The sequence below is a fragment of the Puntigrus tetrazona genome, chromosome 8 (assembly GCF_018831695.1).
Source record: "Puntigrus tetrazona isolate hp1 chromosome 8, ASM1883169v1, whole genome shotgun sequence".
Classification (NCBI taxonomy): Eukaryota; Metazoa; Chordata; class Actinopteri; order Cypriniformes; family Cyprinidae; genus Puntigrus; species Puntigrus tetrazona.
This window is the reverse complement of record NC_056706.1, coordinates 14,671,050-14,693,727: the sequence shown is the minus strand read 5'-3', so window position 1 is coordinate 14,693,727 and position 22,678 is coordinate 14,671,050. Positions and strand designations below refer to the sequence as shown.

Below are 22,678 nucleotides of genomic sequence, written 5' to 3'. Positions count from 1 at the left end.
AGTTCCTGTTTGTAACTAGTGAAGGGAAATACACAGAGAGAGGCGAGTAGTTTTTGTGTGCGAAAGAGAGAGTGCCTGTGCACTCACTCTTGAAAGGGAGAGAGAGGGAGGGAGGGAGTTGTGTATCAATGAGAGAGCAGACAAGGGGGAGCAGCATTCCCCTAATACGAAGCAGGCGCCTGGACACCAGCCTGCACTCTCTCCATCGGGTAAGATGGAGCCCAAATCTCTGTTCAGCCTGCATAAAGCCCTGGCTCAGCCTGTGAAGATGTGCATGTTTGATTTCCCTGTCTCCATCCTGGATGATCTGGTAAGAGAGAGACTACCATCGTCACGTTTTGATTTACCTGGTGTGAGTTGGTGGGTGTTTGTTTCCATTTACTATAAGTATGTGCTCACCATTTGGCTGTATTCTGCTGTTTTCATGCATGCTGGCTTGGAGCCAGAGGACTTTAAGTGACGTGGTGTTTTCATGGTATAAGCATGTCAGTTCTTGCTGTTTCTCGTCATGAAACGGGTTACAACTAATCGATAGCGGCGTCTGGAGTTAGTTGTGAATGTCTTGCGCTCAGTAGTAAGCTCTACTTTTGGCATGCTGAACAGGATGTTGTTGCTATGCTGCCCGTGGCTGTTTTTTTTTGTTTTTTTCTGTGGCACATTTCGGCCAGAGATGTTCCAGAATGATGCGTTACTTTTGCTAAGTGGCAGGTGTTTTTATGTGTCAGCACTTTTGCAGGTGTGAGTGTGCGTCTAGGTTATTGAGCCCTTTTTTATCGCATATTATACGGTCCACTTGAGTACTGCACTGCAACTGCTTCAAGTTTTATGAGTCATCTTGAAATTGGTCATGTGGGCTTTGTTTTGCATTAGTTTGGATAAACGTCAGTAAAATGTTAGAAAAAGCACTTGGGTTAATGACATAATGCTCATGTTTGTCAACATATAACAATTCATTTAAAATGTGTTAAAATGCGCTTCATACTACTATACTACTGAACATGTTATGAATTCATTCATATATAACATGCACTGTATATCAGGGTGATATGACAGTAAATACCTCTGAATTTTTTTTTTTCCTTTTTATATTACATTTGTAATATATTTGTGTTTAAATATATCTTTATCATGATGCTTATTAATAAGCTGTGATGTTCACAAAATCTAAAATCTTTGAAATCCTAGAAAATGTAATGTAAACCTAACTTTTTATTTAAATTATTATTTTTAGGAGTAATAATTTAGACGTGTACGCTCAAAGTGTAATGAAAAGCAGTTAAATTTTCTTAAAATAGTATATTTTTAAAGGTTAGTAAAGGCTAGTAAAGGTTTTTAACATGACATTCGGGTCTGAGATTTTAAAAGATTGTTTCTTTTTCGTTATCATGGATGTTATGCAGTACGTAATTGTCCAATTCTTAACAAAGTCATCATTTGTTTAAATGGATCTCCATTGATTTCAGATCTCAGATCTTTTTTTATGAATAATCATAATCTTCTCAGCAGCGATGTTTGGTGACAGTAGCATCAGATCACCCGTATCCATGTCTTAGCCAGTAACTGTCTGTGCTCATTTGTGACTGGACAGGGTTTTTGATATATCTTCTTATTTGGCCTCAGCGGTGAGGAGAAAGCACTTTTAAATGCCAAGTTCTGAGTGTCAAAGCGCCTTAGAATCGTAATGGAGCTCCAGAGAATACAGCAGGGTAATAAATTGAGCCACAGAATGGTGTTTCTGTGGCACTCGAGAAAGGAAAGTATGTGAGCTCTCAGTGTGAAAAAGAATCTGCGGTTTACATACTACCTTGGGTCAGTGAATTAAGTTCATGACCTATTTTTGAAAAGTTTGGTGATTTTCAGTACTTAAAACTGCTGTGTTTGGGTTGCACTCCCGTATCACACTGGCCTGTTATAGCAACATCCTTGTTTTAAACCACATAGACATGCATTGACAAGGTCTGGCCGCTTGAACATCGATATCCACCTGTGTTTGTGGTCTGTGTTTGTGGGTCAGGTTTCGTCTAGACCTTTGACAGTCCATACTGCAGCTTATTCTAGCAAAGAACTGTCCATTTAACTAATAGCGTGGCAGTGTCTGCGAAAGATGTCTACAGAAAACAGCAGAAAAACAGAGATTAATGACTAAAGTGCATAGACTATTTCATTTTTAAAATGGAAATCTAGTTTTCTTGCTATACCTAAAAAAAAAAAACCAGAAATTCTAAATAGACTTGGTATCTAAATATAAAGATTTGATATCTCTAACCTGACAAACCAGTGTCATATCCAGTGATTATTTTATATTATTTCACTATTTATTATCAGTCTGGTACCTTGACTTTGTTTGGCTTTATTTCTAAAAACTATTAAAAAAAAGAAATTATGACCTGTGTGAAACAGTGTTGTCATAAAAATAAATTGAATCTAAAATAAATAGGGTTTTTTTGTAACTGGCTAAACATGCTTTTAGCATTAACGTATACCGGAAGGTAAAATGATAACAAAATACATTTTTACTATGACATCCTGTGAACACCAGACATTATTATTTCACATGGTTTGATTTCTTGTTGGAACAGAAAGTAGTCACACAGGTTTTTTTTTTTTGATTGCTTCACTTGCCATTTCATTTTGTGTGGGAATTCTACAGACTTCCCAGAGCAGCCTGTGCATCATAGCATTACAAATGATTTCAGAGTAACCTTGAGGGTGTTAATAGGAGAGCTTATGACAAAAAGCGTTGTGCTCAGTGAGAAGCGTTTGAGAGACTGATAGTGCGTATTGATACAGCTGTTTGAGTCCACACGTGTCGGACAGGGCCAGTGTTTGAGTCAGCGAATGGCGCAGGAGAATTTCGCTCTTCCTATCTGTCACAAGTTTGAGGATCTCTTGCAGTTGACACTAAAAACTCTGAACTGAGAAGGTGATGTGTTGGAAAGACAGGTTTGATCAACTTGTTCAACTGATACGCTGGTGCGGCTTGGGTTGTATGTACGTGAATGAAACTTTGTACTGCGATTTGGAAAGTTTAGAGGAAAGAAAACCGGTAAGAACCATTTATTTATTTCCTCCTATAGTCTATGGTATCTAGTAGGTATTTAGTGCATGCTACCAGATCTGCTTTTAACAGATCTAGTTATATTAATGTAGATAAAATTGATGTTTTGTCATTGCTTCTTAAGATAGTGGACTAATAATAAAGAAAATTTGTTACAAACTACAGTTTGAAATGTCCTTAAGGTGGTAGTGTGTGTGTGTGTGTGTGTGTGTGTGTGTGGGTGTGAATGGATACCAAGGAATGACAAGCTGCTTCCTGCTCATTTTAAACCAGTCTTGGCTGTGTTAGTATCTTTCAGGTGCTTTCCAGAGCCTGAGATGTGCATACCTTAGGTCATTCTTTAGTTTGACATGATAAAGAAAAAGAAAGAAAGAACAGCATCAAATTTTCAAAACATTCCAAATGAATCCACTTAGGTGATATGTAAGCTTAATCAAGTTATAAGCCCCTCAAAATCAATAAAACATTATCAGTTGCTTTCCCTCGATAAGGTGCCGCTGTGTAACTGTGTATCTGCTTGATATTATGAGTTTGCAGAAAAAGGAAAAAATGTTTCAGGCTCATTATATTCGTTCCTGTTTGAAGTTGTGTACTTTCAAAGTACATGTGTCCTTTCTCGGGATGACACAGGCTTGTTAGGAGAGGAGACTGGGTTCAGGGTGAACATTGTTTGCTAACACTTTTGCGAGAACTTTGATGGTAAGGATAACAGAAAAGTTCTTTAGCCCTATTCGAGTGTTCGGTTGAAAAGGCTTCCATATCCCGTATCATCTGGTTTTTGATATGTCTAGGCAAAATGACAAAAGAGATCAAATGAAGCTTCTCCAAAGATTCGTGAACCTTGCTGGTGCTGTAAGAGAACAACAAGCTGTTATCTATCATTCCCAGCAGAGAGCAGTGCAAATAGTGGTTGTGCAATTGAGTTCCAGCTGCGGCAGAGTTTACGTGTCACAGCAATCCCAAATTTTTGGTGTCATGGGTTATTATTTCTGTTAAAGAAAAGCATTGCATATGTAGGCCTGTATGTGTTTTTAAAAACAGAATTTGGTGAAATACTACAATTTATAATGATTTATATGTTTAAATATGTATTTTATCCCTGTGATGGTAAAGCTGAATTTTCAGCGGCCCGGTCTTCAGTGTCACATGATCCTTTAAAAATCACACTTACGCGCTGTTTTGTGTATTCTGTGGTCCTTATTGCAAGATTTATTTGGATGGTGTTTTAAACCCGAGAGTTCTGATGCATAGAAAACTTAGAGTATAATAACTCTGTGTGATCTCTCCCCATAGCAGCTGAGGAGCATAACTAACAACTGTTACTATTCAGCTAGAGATCCCAGGGTTATTCACATCCAGTTCCGCTTGCCTGCCCTGAATTATAGCTGCAAATCTATTATCAGACAGGAAACATCAGTGCATCAGTAAAAGCTTATGCGAATCCTAAATAAAGCTAAAAGTAACTGCATTGTAATTGAGCTTAAGGTGCAAATATTTTTGCACTCAGCTGGCTTCTGTTCATCCCATAAACTTTACACTGACACCTATTGGCCAGGCTGCTCTATGGAAGTTTAGTTTGATATATTGTTTTGTTATAATGTTTTGTTGAGGTGTAATGCTTTGTAAAGTGCAGCAGATACTGGTTATACATATGGATGGTCATAGACTTCCTAGAAGATTGATCTCTCAGGGTTCTTTAAGTTGTAATTAAGTAAAAAAAAAAAATCTGTCATTATTTACTCACCCTCATGTCATTCCAGACCTTTGTTCATCTTGGGAACACACATTACTGTATTTTGAGGAAAAAGCTTTCTGACAATGCATATGCAAAGTAAAACAGGCATTTAGACTTTATTTAAAAAATGCATTCTCTTCAGCACGCATTCACAAGATACTGTTGAATAGAGTCTTCATTTTTGATTTCTTGCCACACAAAAAGTATCCTCTTAGCTTCGTATAATTACGGTCGAACCACTGATGTTATACGGTCTATTTTAATGATGTTCCTATTCCCTTCTGGGACTTGAATGTGCAGTTGCATTGCTCTCTATGCAGGGTCAAGATATCAGATTTCAACAAAAAGATTTGTGTTTAAGATGCACAAAGGTCTAACGGGTTTGGAACATTTGATTAATTAATGACAGAATTTGTATTTTTGGGTGAACTATCCATTTAATCTTATACATCACTTCACTGCACCTTTAGGTTTTCAGTGCAGCTCACAGCTTCCAGCACAGAGGCATTTTCCTTCACTTATATTACATATTTCACGATGTAATCACAATGGTTACCTCATTGAAAACACCATCATCCCCCAGCAGGTGCCTCAGACAGCTGCTGCTCTTTCTCGCAAAAACACTATTTCTCTGGTGGGTTTCAATTTCCTTTGGAGCTTTGCGTCAGCGTTGCAGACATCCCCGAAGAACTACGAGGTAGTTGTAAGTATTTTCCAACAGAGGGCGCTATTAGCATGCATTAAAGCCAGGGTCATGGCATCGTTTTTAAGTGGTAACTAGGCTTGTGGCGTAACAAATATTTTGAGGTTCAAACATGAATAACCTACAATTTTGGTTGTTCATATACAGTGTAGCTGTCCCCAAAAAAGGATGGATCAGGACGAAAATGTATTAACATGGGCTAGCCTACATGAATTCACTCTGTACCAATTCGAGTATTATGTTAGTGACATCGTGTTAGCATAAAACGTTTAAAAAAAAAAAAAAGCCAGTGAACACTGCTTTTAAAATGTATTTTCTTTAAAATAAAAGTATTTTTATTGTTTCGTTTAGATCTGGTTCACGATGCCAACATTAACCTATTTGACAGTTATTTTGCGTTCTTTTATTTAAAAGAAAAAGCACACAACTATTTGTAGACAATATAAGTAGACCCGCTGTTTTTTATCAGTGTGTCACTTTAATTCTTTTGCGCGAATCCTTTTAGTTCATAAATACCTTTAATGTTTTAAGCCATAAAATAAATAATGCATCGTACAGTAGTATGATTAATTAGTCACATAATTGCGTTGACATATTTTTGCCATATGAAGTTACAATCAAGCAATTAAAAGTGATATTTTTAGTAGATCACAGCAGAGTTTCCCGGAACTTGACATCACGGTTTAGTCATGGAAGGGGCGGGGCCACTTGATGCGCTCGGGGGGTGGCTGAATTCGCGCAGAGGGGCGTGGCCTAGCGGCTCAGGGTATTCCCTTCAGCCAAACTCATACAGACGAACGCTCGTTGCTACAGCAGAATTCTGGAAGGCGGTCACAGGACATGGACTTCGTTATAAAATAAAACATCTTAAACAGAGGTGACAGTCTTTTAGTAATGGTCTACATTATGGGGATGCAGTCGGACGCCCTCGGTGTCAAACCCACGTCCCTGGACGAGCTGTTTGAGTCCAGCACATGGAAAATTAAAAACATTTGGGATGGGGTGAAGCTGGAGATCGCACCCGGAGATGGATGTCCGGTGGTCTTAAATAGTTTTACGCATTTGGACCCTGATCTGCCTGTCCTGGAGGTAATACACATATTTTAAACTTTTTTCCGTTTATATATTAATGTATGTATGGATGGAGAGAGAGGGAGAGAAAGAAAGAGAGGCAGTAGATGGATAACAATATCAATACAATATATTACAGTGTTATAAATATTAAAAACAGAACTGACATAGCCTAGCAGCAGGTATTATTTATTATTTCATTTTGAAAACTACATTTTGTGGGTATTTCTTGTATTATATCTATTTGATATATAGTTTTTTTTTTTTATCAAATATAATTTTTTCCCCCTTCTTTTGTTTTTTAGACATTCCTTTTCAAGCATGTATTGTTTGTATCTTTGCATTGTGCCGTAGATAGTGTGTTTCTGTTGTACTTTGCCATTGTTTCTCTATTTCAAATACGTTTGCCCATCTGCTACCTCAGTCTGGTGATCTTGAGACTGCCAAAGACAAATATGAAAAGGCAGGATAAATGCATGGCGCAGAAATAAATGCACAGAAATCTCTTGTTCTCTACGGCCCTCATGAAGTAAATAAAATCTCCACCATGATCTTGGCAAGAGCACTGGCACACTCTGTTTTCCTCTTATTCATCCTGTCTCCAACTTTCCCTTCTCTTAATTCTCCCCAGAAAGGGCCGTGGAAATAAAACAGTCAAATGAGAATCTCGGCCCCTTCAGGTTTTCATAAAACACAATCTTTAGTTAAATACGTGTAAAGAAAAGCTGGAATTCTGGTGACCTGTTTATACAATCCAGTGTTATTGACGCTGTGTTATTTCTATAGTCTGTTTATGAAGAGATTGCACGCAGCGGTGCAGATATGTTAGCGGAGAATGAATGATTATATTTGAGAACCTCTTATATAATACACGACAACACATTTACTTGTCAGTTGTGATGAAAGACTTTCGTTATTGATTTCCTATTCTTGACTTCTCAAACTCTTCAGCGCACGATGTTATTTTTGGTTTGTTTTTGAAGGCAAGGAAATTTATCACCATGGCAGTCACACACATTTTTTATGGTTGCTAGGCTGTTATGCTAAACCTGTGATATCTGACTGTGGTTTGTGAACAACATGTCCTCTTTTTATCTTGCGTTTTAGTGGCAACAGCACATTGTTGTGACTTAAACCGCTATTTACACCAAAACGTGTTTACGACATCACGCTTTTTACTCCAGTCACGCGCAAAAAGAAGGTTCCAGGCTGTCACCGGCTGCTAACCTTTACTGGACTAAATCTAATCTGCTCTCATTACACAATTAGTGATGCTTAAATCTCCCATTGCACACACTAGAGCCCTTCTTCTTTGTGGATGCTGATTGTTTTCCTTCCTCATTACGAAAATCTAAATTTATTTTCCTTCCATTTTAATGTGGTTGACGTCCAAAAAGTCGGCTCTTGGGTAACCGTATAAGTGATGGATGAAGTAACTTAGCTGTAAATCCTTCTCTCTTATCTCTGTCTCTCTCATCCTCTTTTATTTATGGCATGGGTTGTAAAAAATGGCACTAGAAGCACTTATCTCTGCTTTTATAATGATTCAAGGCAGCTGATGGCTTGGCAAGAGCTCAGAGTTGGTTACATCAGCCCTGAAGATCTAAACCAAATCAGCCAGATGTAAAAGTGCCCTTGTATAAAGGATCATTACAAGCTCAGCACATAGAGCAGCTAATCTCTTAACGTAACAGCTGCCATAAAGGATCCAGTGTAAGATGTTGTGTAAGAGCACTTTAATGCTGTTATTGTCAGAAACTGAACACTTGTCGAAAAACGAGAGGGAGCAATCGTCGCGGACTGATTGATAGTTTGTTTACTCTAAAATGTGCCTGCATTTTAGATTTATTGGCTTAAAGAGTACTTATTTGGAGCATGATTGGAGCAATAGAAGCAAAGTCTGTTAAAATCATTGTTTTCATGTTATGTTTTGATCTTGACAGGTTGAAAAATGCTCTTTCTGTATTCAGGTTTATAGACTTCGATACCTATAGAGAATTGGTCCATATTTCCAAAATGTCCGTCTTGTGTGTTACATTTTTAAATATGGTCTGAGATTCTTTCAGCCTGTAAAGGAAATAGTATACAACTTACACTGCTGATTAAAAGTTTGGGATCAGTGAACAAGAATTGTTTTTGAAAGGCTGCATTTTCTTGATCAAAACCATTCTAGTCTTTGATGATGGTAAATTAATATAACATTTAAAAACATTTCAATCTTTTTCAACATTATCAATGTCTTTACTGTCACTTTCAATCAGTTATTCCATTAATGCAGAATAAAAGTGCATTTCTTTAAAAAAAAAAAACTACTGAACAAAACTTCAGTATTACAAAAGTACTTTGATTGTTTAAAAGCGAACAGCGGTCATGACCGGCACATTTGTCACTGGGTTTTCACTTTAATACATTTTGTCATTGTTCTTCTGTGTTTGTTAAAAGTGTTTACAAATTCTGCATTTTTCTTAAAGAGGCCTTTGTGTGATAGATTGAATTCTGAACGTCATAATGGGGCCAGCAGAGCCGAGCTTTGTATAATGAGGAGAACAGACAGGGGTTACATTGACACATACAGAGATGCTTTTGTCGTGAAAGATCTCTTGAATGGAAAGAGAGGGATGAGAGGCAGAAACAGTGGGATGGCAATGAAGAGAAAACAAGGATGTGAGAGGCAGGAAAGGGAAAAGCAATAGGAATACGTAGGTGTGCGCTGATGTAATTGTACAATTGTACAAGGTGTACAATGTGTGAAATATAAAAACTTAATACGCCACTGTTAAATCAGGTTTGTTGGGTTAAATATAGAAAAGCAGCTCAACTAGTAGAGCGTAGTACTAAAGATGCCAAGGTCATGAGTTCAGTTCCCAGGCAACACACATACTGATAAAATGTTTCCTATTTGAATGCGTTGTAAATCAATTTAAATGAATTTTGGTGCACCAAAAATTAACATTTTGAAATAAAAAATGAAAAAAATGATTTGGAAATCACCTTTTGTGTTCCAAACAGAAACAAAAATACACATATGTTGTTTTTCATATGTAATGTAGACAAATACATTGCTGCGATGTGCAGAAATGATCTGCTCTCAGAATAATACCATAAATTCCTTATATTTTCATGTGTGATATACCGGAGCCAGACAGCAACCGCACTCAGCAGTTCTGAGCTGCTCTCCGGCAGAGTCGGGTAAATCTTTTTCCAAGGCTTATATTGGAGAATTCCTTCCTTAGATCTGCTAATCTCATTCTGAAGCGCTGGAGCAGATTTCACAAAAACCTTGGCAAAACCAAAACACAGGCAAAAAAGTGACAGCAGCATCCAATTGTTATTAACAACATCCAAGCAAGAAAAATACCGCTAAAGCCATTTTCAAGTGTAAAATAAGTTACAGTATGCAATCAATACATAAAAGCTTATAAACGTTAATGATTATAATTAGCTCAGTGTTTTTTCCCCATTGTTTAGGTGAAAGTTGATGCTCAGTAAAAAGTCTAATATTATAAAATAATAATTTAATCCAAAGTAATGTTTTTCTCTTATAAAGTCTTTTTTTTTTTGTGATGGCAAAGTTTAATCAGGAGTTTATTCTAAACTGCACGGTATTTTTATGCAAACTGTCACTTTGTTTGTTTCAGTCTCGTGTTTTAAACACAATAGTTCGTGGTTTGAACTTAGAAGCCTTCAATAGAATAATGAAATCCCCTTTTCACCTTTCTCTGCCTTTTTTCCACTGTAGAATGAATCTGGCCTTCACTCAGTGCTGAGGTTTAATGCGCTGTAACCGAGTGTGCTGAAAAACCTACTGAGCAATGCCAAAATACACAAACTGCAGCTTCGCTCTGCGTATCCAGTCTCTCTCTAGGTTAATAACTCGTACAAGACTGTGAATCTTGAGAGAGCATATGAAACCGTGACCCCCATGGCACCAATGAGCGTGATTTTGCTCCTGACCGTTACTAACAGAAAAGAGATTTGGAGCTTACAGTGTCTTAAGCTGTTATCTGTTCATGACTTGTATAAATATTGTATTACCAGATAAAATCATTCCCAGAGACAATATTTGTCACAGCTGTGTGTCCTACTCAGCCAAGTCAATAAAAGCAAACATGTGCTGAGGTATTTAGACAATGTTATGACACGTAAACAAATATGAATGAATGTTAGTCTTTTGAAGCCAGGCTTATTAATGATCAGCAGGAGGACAAGCAGATTGATCACTGCTTCAGATTCCTTTCTTCTGACCTCATCTATTTGCTTTCTCACTTTATGTTTTTACAACAATAAAGCAGTTCGTGCAGGACGTGTTTCTGCATTATGCAATTTTCTTTTTTCCGCTTTTACACCAGACTAACACCTTTGACAACACTTTCCTATGTTTACAAACAGCTAGCTTTGAATTCAAAAAGCTACTTTTAACTCCACAAAAAAAATGTCTTGTGAATAGTTACGCCATGTCAAGATAAACCAAGCTGTCAAAAACACTGCCAGTTGATATCTGTTTTTAATATAATCTTGTTTTTCTTGATGTGAATAAGTTACGGAGGACACGTAATAGGGTTTGTCCTCTGACATCTTTTAACTCCTCCCTGATTTTGACAGGAAGAATTCCGTATTGTTTTTTGTGTTTTTCTTAATGTTGTTTATGAAGGATGCAGCTGTCTAGGAAGCTGTTACGCAGTACCTTTTCAGCAGTCTTTGTCTTTTCACAGGAAACCCTGTGACTTTAGTGAATCAGAGGCAGTCGAGGGGTTCTGTCGGGGTTCTGTGACGTTGATCTCCTAATACAATATCGTAATGAACAAATGGATTTAGGTAAAATGCAGACTTGTGATAAGTGGTAAACAATATTCCCCATATAAACATTTCTTGCGCGTTCTGAGACTGTCTGTAGTTGTGAGGTGGATTTTCCCTTAGAAAGAGTGTAGGTTCTGAAAGAGAAAGAGTGTGGTTTCTTTTTCTGTTTTGAAACATCAAATGCCCCCCCAGCCCGCCCCCCAAATTTCTTCAGACTCATGTTTCATCCTACTTTAGCTCATAAGTTTTAACCTGAGTCAGAGGGTCTTTCCAAAGTGGGAATTCACTTTTTGTTTTGCTTTATTGTTTTGCTGAGGTGGTCTGCTTTCCCCTTTCTGTATTTACTTGCGCTATATAAATATATCTATACATATATAAATATATACTGTAAATATTGTCTCGCATCTACACATCTTGTATGTTTTAGAGGTTTATGTAACGTGTCTGAAACCGAAAGGAGTGCTGTTCCTTTTTTGCCCATTGGTTCACTTCCACAGTGCCACCGCAATGACATTGACAGAAACTAATGTGGCATGCGTGTTTGTGTTTGCTACCATAGCTACTCCTGGACAGGTCCCTGGGGTTGGGTTATCTGTTTAAGCAGTCATCTCCTCTAGAGAAGGCTGTTCTAATGACCATGAACTGACTCACACCCACACTTACACAGGATACACCCTCACACGGCTGGCTCACTGCCTAAGGCAAAGCTTACGGTCACTTCCCACAGTTCCCTGGGAGTTCCCTCTTACTTTCCATAATGACGTCAGGTACTTGAGTTAGTTGCAAATTACTGACTGCAAACATTCTCAACTTAGCATTATATATGAGATCCCTACCGAATTAAAGCGTACAGTTATATTTTTAGTTTTCATAATCATTTCTGCCAATCTTTGTTGGTCAGAGAGTGAATTTAGACTCAAATTAAAAACTTAGGCCATTTGTTTCTACCGTATGTTTGAATCATGCTTCATCTATTTCAATAGGTGTCTGAGACCGCTGTCTTACTTAGTGCTTATTTAAGATGTGTAGTTAAAGGGCTGGGTTAGCCATGTGACAGTGGCTGATAAAGAGCCACAATCTTGGTCTTGTGCGCTGGGTGTTAAGGCTGTGTGTGGATTAAGGAAATGAGCAGTAATCCCCAACTCACCCTTAAAGCCCCTGCTGCACTAGAACTGTATGACCTTGTAAATTCACCAAATAAATGCAATGAGAAGAATATCACCTGAAAAATAATCATTTTTGCTGCCATTCGTTATTATAAGATGCTCCGTGTGAGACTAAATGGTAGAATGTGCTTCTGTATTATTGACTTATTATTACATGAGGCTGTAGAATACTTGATTCTGATAGGTCAGTCACATTTATCAGTTAAATATTGTACTTTTTAACAATTCTGCAATGATTATAAAGCCAATAATGCTCAACTCTTTTCTTCATCTGTAGAGCTCAGTTCAGGAGATTGGAGAGGAGGTAGAAGACGGAGCCGTTTATACTATCACACTCCGAAAGGTGCAACTCCACCAGACGGCTAGTAAAGGCCAGCGATGGCTTGGTGTGGAGACAGACTCTGCCCTCAGTTTGTACGAGACATGCAAGGGTCGGACCATCAAGGCTGGCACACTGGAGAAACTGGTGGAGTACATGGTTTCGGCTTTCAGAGGAAAGGACTATACGTACGTCACTATTTTCCTCTGCACCTACCGGGCCTTTGCCACCACCAAACAAGTGCTGGACCTGCTGCTTAACAAGTAAACAAGCCATCAACCCCAAGTACTTTTGGAAATATAAAGCCATACACTATTATGTTACTTTAAAAGCAATCTTTTCTAACGCTAGGTACGCCAAACTGCATGATCAGCCAGTCTCAGGCAAGCCAAAAGTCTCTTCAGACGACTACACAGAACTTAAAAAGTAAGTATTTACATTGTTCAACTGAACCTAATTAGTTTAACTACGAGTTTATGAATTTTTATCATTACCATATTATAGTTAGTATTATAGCAGACAATATTTACCTTTTTAGTTTGGTTTATTGTTTGGCACAGAATTTTAATATTGAAGCTTTCTTATTTTCATGTGCTTGACAGTACCGTCTCGTCTATCCTGGGTGCATGGCTGGATCAGTACTCTGAGGATTTCTGGAGCCCTCCTGAACACCAATGCCTGCAGAGCCTCATATCCTACTTGCAAATTAACTTCTCTGGATCAGACCTCGAGAGACGGGCCCATAACCTGCTGGAACATTTCCAGCATCGGCAACACACCGAGGTTGAGCTTGAAGGTACTGATGATGAAGTAACCCACTGAATCTCATATTAAAGGCTGAAGTAGTCTTCCACACTTATGTAATTTGCCTCGTCTTTGCAGGTGATCTGTGCACCTGTCCCTTTGCCACACCAGAGGAGAGCAGCTTGGATGATGAATTCTCTCCCTCACATTTCATATCCTTTAGTCCTGCCCTAGTCGCTGAGCAGTTAACAGTCATGGATGCGGTAAGACATCAAGAAATTGTCAGTCTTTCCTAATGGCGCAGGTTTATATAATCTAGCGGTTAAGGATCTGAGGCAGACTAAAATGGATTTAAAACGAGTAGGCAAACTGTAGAGAGCATGAGGGCAATCCTGTACCATAACCTTTATACAAGCTGTTCAATCTCATGCTGCATTATTGGGACGAAATAAATGCTAGTCAGCAAGTTTTAGTATATTTTAAGCATTTAAAAATTAAGGCCAGCTGAGATAATTAAACCTGAGAAAATGATTTACTACAGTACACATTACAGAATACATTACATGCCATAAATATAAATAAAGTTGTTCTGTAAAACATTCTCAAGGTTCAAATCAAATTAAAACGGCAAATGCAATTGTACTTTGTCTTTCACAGGAGCTGTTTAAGAGGGTTGTTCCATACCATTGTTTGGGTGGCATATGGTCCCAGCGAGATAAGAAGGGCAAAGAGCACCTAGCACCCACCATTCGTGCCACCGTTGCTCAGTTCAACAGTGTGACCAACTGTGTGATTGCCACCTGCTTGGATAACAGGTCTCTCAGACCTTTTCAAAGAGCGAAGCGCATTGAACATTGGATAGAAGTGGCCAGGGTGAGGCACCATTTTAATTTTTGTCATGGAATATAAGTCAGAGGCACAAAATGCAACAGACTCTTTGAAAAAGATCCACCTACATTTTTGTAAAAATCACACATTTCACTTTACTTATTTTCATTCAGTTCCATCGCACAGTACAATATTATGTTATGCTACTTTTTAACCGTAGTACATAATTTGTAGTACTATTATAGTTACCATAAGCATGCTTTTCAGTGAGCTTGGGTTACAAAAATAAGGTATGCACTGCATGGGGGTGCCAAAATCATATTGAAGAAGCAACTCAAATGGTGAACCACAATTTTAATAGCTAAACTTAGGAAAGCCCTAGTGACCACATTACAACACTCTGAAAACACCCAAGGAAACTTAGCATGATGGCAGCAAGCTTTGCGTAGGCATGGGCCCATAGTTTTGCTTTATTATAGGAGAATATATATATATATATATATATATATATATATATATATAGGGTATATTTTTATTCTCAAACTGTCCATAAGTGTTATCGTTCATGAACATCTTTTTGTTTGTCTTGACATTAGAAATGCCGTATCCTGAAGAGCTTCTCTTCTCTGAAAGCCATCCTGTCCGCCTTGCAGAGTAACGCCATCCACAGACTGAGGAGGACCTGGGATGATGTGTCCCGGTAAGAGTTTGAGTGGATTTTTGTCAGTAATGATTAGCCATCGAGGATAATACTTTAGCATTAGCATTAGCCACTGATTAACAGTAGCATTCTTTGTGCTACCTGCTTATACGTTATGTCATACAAACCTTTAGTTAAAGCTCAACATTCTTTATAAAACACTCGCTTTATAGTGGGGCATTTAGCGATAGAGGAGCAATTTTTTAATGCTAGTTCATTACAGTGTTTTTAGATTTCACATAGATGTAGCAGTTTGTGACTTGGACCAATTTTCTCTTTATAGGGAAAGCTATCGCACTTTCCAGGAGTTGTCAGAAATTTTCTCAGATGACAATAATTACTCCCTCAGCAGAGAGCTTCTCATTAAGGTGAGTAAATTTTTTTTTTTGTAGGGGACTGTGCGTGCGTTTTGCTTACAATTTATACCCTGAATTGAAAACATCAAAATAATAAACTAAACAGTCACACTTACAATATAATACCATTTTATTTATCCAAAAAATGTAATGTTTGGTTAATCAAATTAAAACCAGTTCATCATTACTTGAAAATGTTTCTGTTTCAAAAGTCTAGTCACGTTGTAAGTCACATGTTCAAACACAAAGCGTTTTTCAAATTGTGTTTTTAAAAAAGTGCACTATAAGCCACCAACGTTCGCAATATCTGTTGTTGGTGGAAGACAGGATGTGGTTATGTCAGAGTGTCATCCACAGGAAAGCTTAGTGGGTTTTCAGTCTTTTCAGTGCCTGTAAAACTATGTTTCCATAGCAGCCACGGGGTAAACTGAAAAGCTGTATTCAGTTGCATAGTATGTGCGGCTTGCTGGGTCAACGTCTTGCTTTCTATGGCCTGCTGAGTTTTGTTGAGTACAGCGTCAAAAGTGCCTTTGTTGCACTTTTCACTAGTTGGCATGCTTCTACATTTGATAGACGTCTTGAAAAGAATCCATTAGTGTTAAAAACATTATGTAAGTTCGAACGGAGTGAATTATGCGCAGTCATTTTGTTCTCAGCTCTGCGATTAGTAATACATGTTGTGCAAGATAAGCCTATTTTTCAGAGAATATATACCTTATATATGAGAACATATACACCATATAGTTTTTTTTTTATATTACTATTGTTTACACAACTGAATAAGTAATACTTTAAGTAAATAGTACTTTTATTCAGTAAAGATGCTTTAAAGATTCATCTAAAGTGACCCTGACTGCTGAAAATTCAGTTTTTGCCATCAGAGGAAAAAATTGTAATATATAGAAATAGAAATTGTTATTATAAATTGTAATAATTAATTGCAATATTTGTATTTTTACTGTATTTTTGATCACATAAATGCAACCTTGATAAACAAGAGACCTCAAAATCTTACAAACCGTAAACCTTTCAACAGTAGTGTACATTTTCTGAAAATCTCTTATTTTCAGTTGAACAAAAAACATTAAAATGTTGCAATGTTTTGTTAGTGAAACTGACTCGGATAGACCTTGTAGTGGCAACCTGACGTTCCGTGACACACAAATGTGACTCACAAAGTTTGAGAATTAAAAATAGGTTCAGTTTGTATTGATGTTATCTAGAAATCTTCACCGCAGAAGTGACTTTCGAAACTTGCCTTGAAAATAGAGGGAAACCAAGCATGTCAAAAGCTTTCCTTTACGTACATTCAACATTAGAGAGCAAACTAGAGCAGAACGTCGGAAAGCATCCTTGGAATGTGTGCTGGGGCTGAGAACCTAGCATATGCTGCTGTTCATTATTAGGAAATCCTTGGATGAAGTCATAGGCCTCATGTACGGCCAGATAAACGCCCCTCCTGAAATACCTAAGGGCTTCCCCCGGGTGTTGGCTGGCTCTATCACTAAACACCATACAGTCCAACTCCACGTTCATTCTGCGTCATGGCATATATCATAACAGTGCAGTCTTAAGATTCCACTTCGAAAGGCTTATCTGCCTTCGGGTTATACCACTGCGTCAATGTAAATGCCTTTGAAACTCAAAATGATGATTTGAAACTGATGTCTCCACAGGAGGGCACCTCTAAATCTGCCATCGTCGAGATTAACCACAAAGGGGCTCAGAGGAGACACCAGCATCAAAGAGACATGGTATGTACAGGAATAAATGTCACGTAATGTCAGTTGAACTTTATATTTATCGAGCAGCAACGCCCTCTTATGGTCAAAACTGGTCAGCTAATTCCATTTGTAGAGTTCAATAAGAAACTGTCCTGAATGGATTGTAACGTGCATGTTTATTTATTTGTTTATTCTGTGTCTTTCTTCTTCTACGTCTTTCTGCTGTTTAGGGCGTTGTACAAGGAACTATTCCATACCTTGGGACTTTTCTGACTGATCTAGTCATGTTGGATACTGCTATGAAAGACCATCTTGAAGTGAGGGTTCAGTGGAGCTGTGCAATATTTTTGGAAATTAGGGAATATTATTTTAGTTCTCACAAAATGTGTATATTTTTTTTCAGGTTGGGCTGATCAACTTTGAGAAGAGAAGGAAGGTGAGTCACAGAGAAACAATATTGGAATTTATAAAAAAATAAATAAAAAAATCAGCTAATAAACAATTGGCAGCCAATCAGTTTAATACAGATTTAATACAGCACATGACATAACTGCACACACTTACAATAAACAGAATTATTGCCTGTTGGTGTGGGCACAAATATGTAAAACTGGAATCATAAGTCGCATAAGTATATTTGTAACTACAGTGAACAATAAATGCATTGTATAAGTCGAAATTATTAATTTTATGCCCAAAAATCATTATGGTATTAAGAAACAATCGTGTTCTATGAAGATATTTTGTACATTTTCAACCGTACATATATCAGAATTAAATTTTCGATTAGTAATATGCATTTCTAAGAACTTTAGCACTTTTGAAAAGTCAATTAAGCTCTTAGTTTTTTTTGTTCTTTTTAGGAATTTGAAGTGATCGCTCAGATCAAGTTGCTGCAACTGACATGCAATTATTACAACTTCACCAAAAACCAGCGCTTCATTGAATGGTTCAAGAGGGTTGAGAGACTTACAGAGACTGAGAGGTGAGAAATACAACATAAAAAATGATTTGATAGAGATATGCTTGAGATAATAATGTAAGATATTGTATGTATTTAACATCTGCGCTGTCTGTCTTTTCTGTTTCAGCTACTCTATGTCCTGTGATATCGAGCCTCCATCTGAGTCAGTGTGCAAAAAGAACGGGGGCATCATCAAACGCATGAGCGAGGAGTCGGGTTACAGCAGCGCAGGGACGTCACACTCCAAGTCCTTTGAGCAGCCACGCTTAAGCCAGTTTAAAGATAGCTTCAAAGATGGAGCAGATTCCCTCAGCCTCACCTCGGCGGGATCCAGCGGCTCAGATGCAGAGGAGGCCAGTCTCAGTCTGCTCAACTCCCCAGAAACAGGAAGTCAAAGAGTAAGGCCGTATTGTTTGTTTACAGACCTAACAGTATGCTTAGCAAACATTGTTTACATTTAAAATTCTGTATATGCTGGCAGTGATATAATACACCAGTACCATACCTGTCGTTTGGTCATAAGTAAAGATTTTTTCATTTTTAAATTTTGACTGATAATGAGATACATTCACATACATTCAGTATTTAAAAGTACTGAAGTTACTTTACAGTGTATTCCTCTTCATTTATTTAGAAAAAAATGTGACTATAGAGCACAAAACCAATCTTAAGTAGCATGAGTATGTTTATAGCAATAGCCAGCAATACATTGTATGGGGCAAAACAATTTTTATTTAATGCCAAAAATCATTAGGATGTTAAGTAAAGATCATGTTGCATGCATATATTTTCTAAATGTCCTACCATAAATATTTCAAAACTTAACTTTTTGATTAGTATGATGCAGTGCTGAGGACTTCATTTGAATTTTTAGTATGATTTTAGACTGATTTTCTTAGTATTTAGATTTTTCTACACCTGCAGATTTATAAATCTTTGATGTATAAATCTTTATTTAAAAAAATTGACCCTTACACGCATATAAATAATATTTATTCTTCCCTAAAATACATAGTGAGTCTGTATTAACATGACTACTGTATTTTTCTCCAGACATCCACACCAACTGTGAAACATTTTACATCAACCTCTGATACAGGGGAGCTTGCTTCTGATTCCTCTTCTAAGGTATTTGCATTTTCTTGAGCGTGTTTTTTTATTTAAATGGAAATATAACACTTGCTTTTTTGGCTTTAAACATATTCATTCCTATATTTTCCAGTTATGGGAGTCTTCCACTCCTTCATCTTTGGAGGCCTCTGGATCAGGCTTGGGTTTGGAGTCTGGCTGCAGCAGCTCCACCTCCTCTTCTTCATCCTCAGTCTCCATCTCCACAGGACAGAGCTTCCATTTTCACAAGCGGTCGGTCTCTGGTGTCTCTGACTACTCATCCCTCTCCCTGCCGCTGTACAACCAGCAGGTGAACGACTGCTGCATCATCAGAGTCAGCCTTGACACGGACAACGGCAACATGTACAAGAGCATCCTGGTGAGTGAGAGGCGTTATGTCACGTAGAAGGAGACCGATAATAAAGCAAAGATGAAGCAGAAGGAAAATGAATCTTGATGGGTTTTGCAGGTCACTAGTCAGGACAAAACCCCAGGTGTCATTAGGAAAGCCATGGCCAAGCACAACCTGGACGATGACAAGTCAGAAGACTATGAGCTGTTACAGAGGGTCTCCAAGCATAAAGGTAAAAAATCTGAAACAGGAAGCTGGGGCTGGAAATATCAAAGGGCTTGTTCTTTTTAGGGACATGTTGGTACATTATCAGTTACTTTTTGGGGGTTTATTATCGGTATTGTCAGATTTCAATTACCTTAGCTATCATCTAATGCTCTCTTTATTTAATTTTCAATCAATTATTTGTTAAAACAATACAAATTAATATAAATTTTTCATACCAAAGATTTTTAAAACTTTTTTATTTATTTTGATGAATTAATTTGACATTTGAATATCCCATATTTGTTGGTTATCATCCATAAATTAAAATGATTGGTTAATCAGTTTTGGCTAAAAATTGTATTAGAGAGAGTATTTTCAGTTCCAAGGTTATGTTTTTCATCCACAGACCTTTTTGTTTTTCATCCACAGAACTTAAAATCCCAGATAATGGAAATGTTTTCTACGCCATGAACTCATGTGCCAACTACGACTTCTTGCTCCGAAAGCGTGGTGTCCCCAAAACCTGCCGCTCGAAGAGCTCGCCGAGCCTGACTCTACCACGCATGAAGCAGAAAGGGTTCAAAATACCCAAGGGCTTCTTCTGAAAGCACTCTGCCGAAGCTATTGGACATAACCAAGAGTCACTTTATTAACCCCCGACAGTGTTATCTGGATCTTTTATCCAATGGATTTACTGCATTATTGAGCTGCTCGTTTCTTGCAGGAAGCTGTTCCTGTGTTTCCAGTCCCTACAGACTACGTGACAGGCACAGGAGGACCACTGTGGTTCTTACAAGGTTTGCCTTAAGACTGCACATTAGAGGCACACTGTGTGTGAGAAGCATTTACCAGATGCAGTCGTTCAAGAATGAGCACACTAAACAAAGACATTTCAAGCACTTTAGAAAGGTCCTGAAAACAGGAGAGTAGTGGTCCTCGATCCTTTTCAAATTCGAAGTGGATTTTCTATTGATTCATCCTCAGAATGACTCTCCCTTCGGATTCAGTAGCAAAATTTGCTATCACAGTCTCACGGTATAGCTACAGTATTACATGTACAGAAAAACCATGTAAATTGTATAGTCTATTGTCGCTTTTGGTTCTTTTACGTGGCTGTTTCGGCTGTTGCTGCTGTCGGTTTAGCTTGCCTGTTTTCCCTGTAACTGATTACAAACTGAAACTAACCTTTCAGGCAATAATCGGATCCCTCAAGACTGAAGGATTCTCTATTGACTGCTAAGTGACTTGGTCCAAGTCACATTCGAGCACGAGGAGAGGACAGGTCTGGGCTGCAGGACTTACACTGTTATTTATGGTTATTAAATAACCATAAATAATATTACTTGTGTAATAATATTCATGTATATAAATGCAAACGTTGAGTCTTAGAAATATATCAATGCCAAAGCCGTTCACTTTTATTTGCAGCTGGCCTCTCTCTGCGATTGACATTATAACGCTGTAACTCTACAGAAAGGCTTTTTTGTACCAAACACTGTGAGTGGCTTCACCCTGCTAAGCCTTTTGCATTGTGAATTAAATCCTTGAGTGCTTTCTTACTAATATGATGAGCAGAAAATTGGAGGGGGTGTTGTTTGTATCATGAGTGATTTGAGATGTTTACTTAGCCAGAGGTGAATGTTAGCGTGAAACGATAGAGGAATTTATATTGTAATACAATACCAAGTGTTGGTGGTTTTCTGCTACTATGCTAACTATAGCTGAACTGGAACAAAATATAGATTTATGATTTATGAAAAGATCAAAATGCATGGAGAAAATGAATAGCAATGGTGATTTCACTGTTAAAAAACGTCTAGACAAACATTCTGTCAGGAATCTACAACCACAAAGTGAATTTCTCCTGCCTGCAGCTTGTCATTCAACACGTGCCATATCCAGACTTCATTTTGTACTTGTTTTTGACCCCTTGTTCCCCGTTTGTATGTCTGAGTCTAACTCTGAATGTTAATGTCAAAGTTTGAATGTCGAATTCCAGTTTGTGCCATTGCCCCATTTTTATTTATTTATATGTTTGTAATTGTTTTATTTATAATTTTATTGTTGTGGAGATTAATTAATAAATGCACCTTTGTATGTACAGACAAGCACTACATTTTTTAAGAACTTACAAATAAATGTGGAGGGAGCTGAGACCCCAGAACTTGACGCTTCTGTGTTTGTTTTGATTTTGTTTTGATTTTATTAAATTTAGATCCTTCAGCTACAGAAAGTGTTAAGATATGGATATTAGTAATGAATATTAGATATTATAAGGCATACCGTTGCTATGTCCGACAAGCTTTCGATACCAGCCATGGTGCTGTCAATTTTTGCCATGAGGAAATAATGAGTAACTTGTGGAAAAACGTTGATTTCAGACTGAAAGCTCAGTTATATGCATTTAAAGGATATATTTGGGATGTGAAATGAAATAAACGGTTGATTGAAGAAGCTACAGCCTATAGATCACAGGGTAAAACTGAACTACTGCATGACCTGGTGACTGAGATGGAGGAAAACAACATTAAAAAGCAACTGTTCCTGTAAGGCTTGGAACATATCTCTTTATTCACTAGTACAATCATTAAAAAGCAAAAGTAGTATGCGTTTGTAACGTCACATTCAGCAAGTCATATTAGTGATCGATAGCTAATATTATTATATCAATACCAGTAATCTGAGTTTTTGAGAGGGCCACCTATGAGCTAAATAGCATAAAAATTGTTAACAAAGGCATAAAAAGGCATAAAAAGAAAAAATGCATATAGCAGATGCACCTGCTTAATTTATATTAATTTAATTTTAAGAGAAAAGAGTGTTTGTGGGGCTGTGGTAGTCTGC

At 37.6% G+C, this 22,678-nt stretch overlaps 1 protein-coding gene across 3 annotated transcripts; it reads left to right on the top strand.

Moving 5' to 3' along the window:
* Positions 1–127: 127 nt before the first annotated feature.
* Positions 128–22,003, top strand: ralgds (ral guanine nucleotide dissociation stimulator). 3 transcript variants are annotated; one of them, XM_043247037.1, is made up of 17 exons: positions 128–310; positions 12,808–13,112; positions 13,201–13,275; positions 13,452–13,645; positions 13,732–13,856; positions 14,251–14,466; positions 15,018–15,121; positions 15,405–15,489; positions 17,154–17,231; positions 17,432–17,518; positions 17,605–17,637; positions 18,065–18,186; positions 18,293–18,563; positions 19,219–19,293; positions 19,388–19,654; positions 19,745–19,859; positions 20,264–22,003. In XM_043247037.1, the coding sequence occupies exons 1-17, from the start codon at positions 215–217 to the stop codon at positions 20,437–20,439; spliced, it is 2,424 nt and encodes an 807-aa protein (XP_043102972.1). In that variant the 5' UTR covers positions 128–214; the 3' UTR covers positions 20,440–22,003. The 3 variants fall into 3 exon arrangements, with proteins under 3 accessions (XP_043102972.1, XP_043102971.1, XP_043102970.1); XM_043247036.1 differs by lacking the exon at positions 128–310 and adding an exon at positions 2,680–3,046; XM_043247035.1 differs by lacking the exon at positions 128–310 and adding an exon at positions 6,278–6,585.
* Positions 22,004–22,678: the final 675 nt, after the last annotated feature.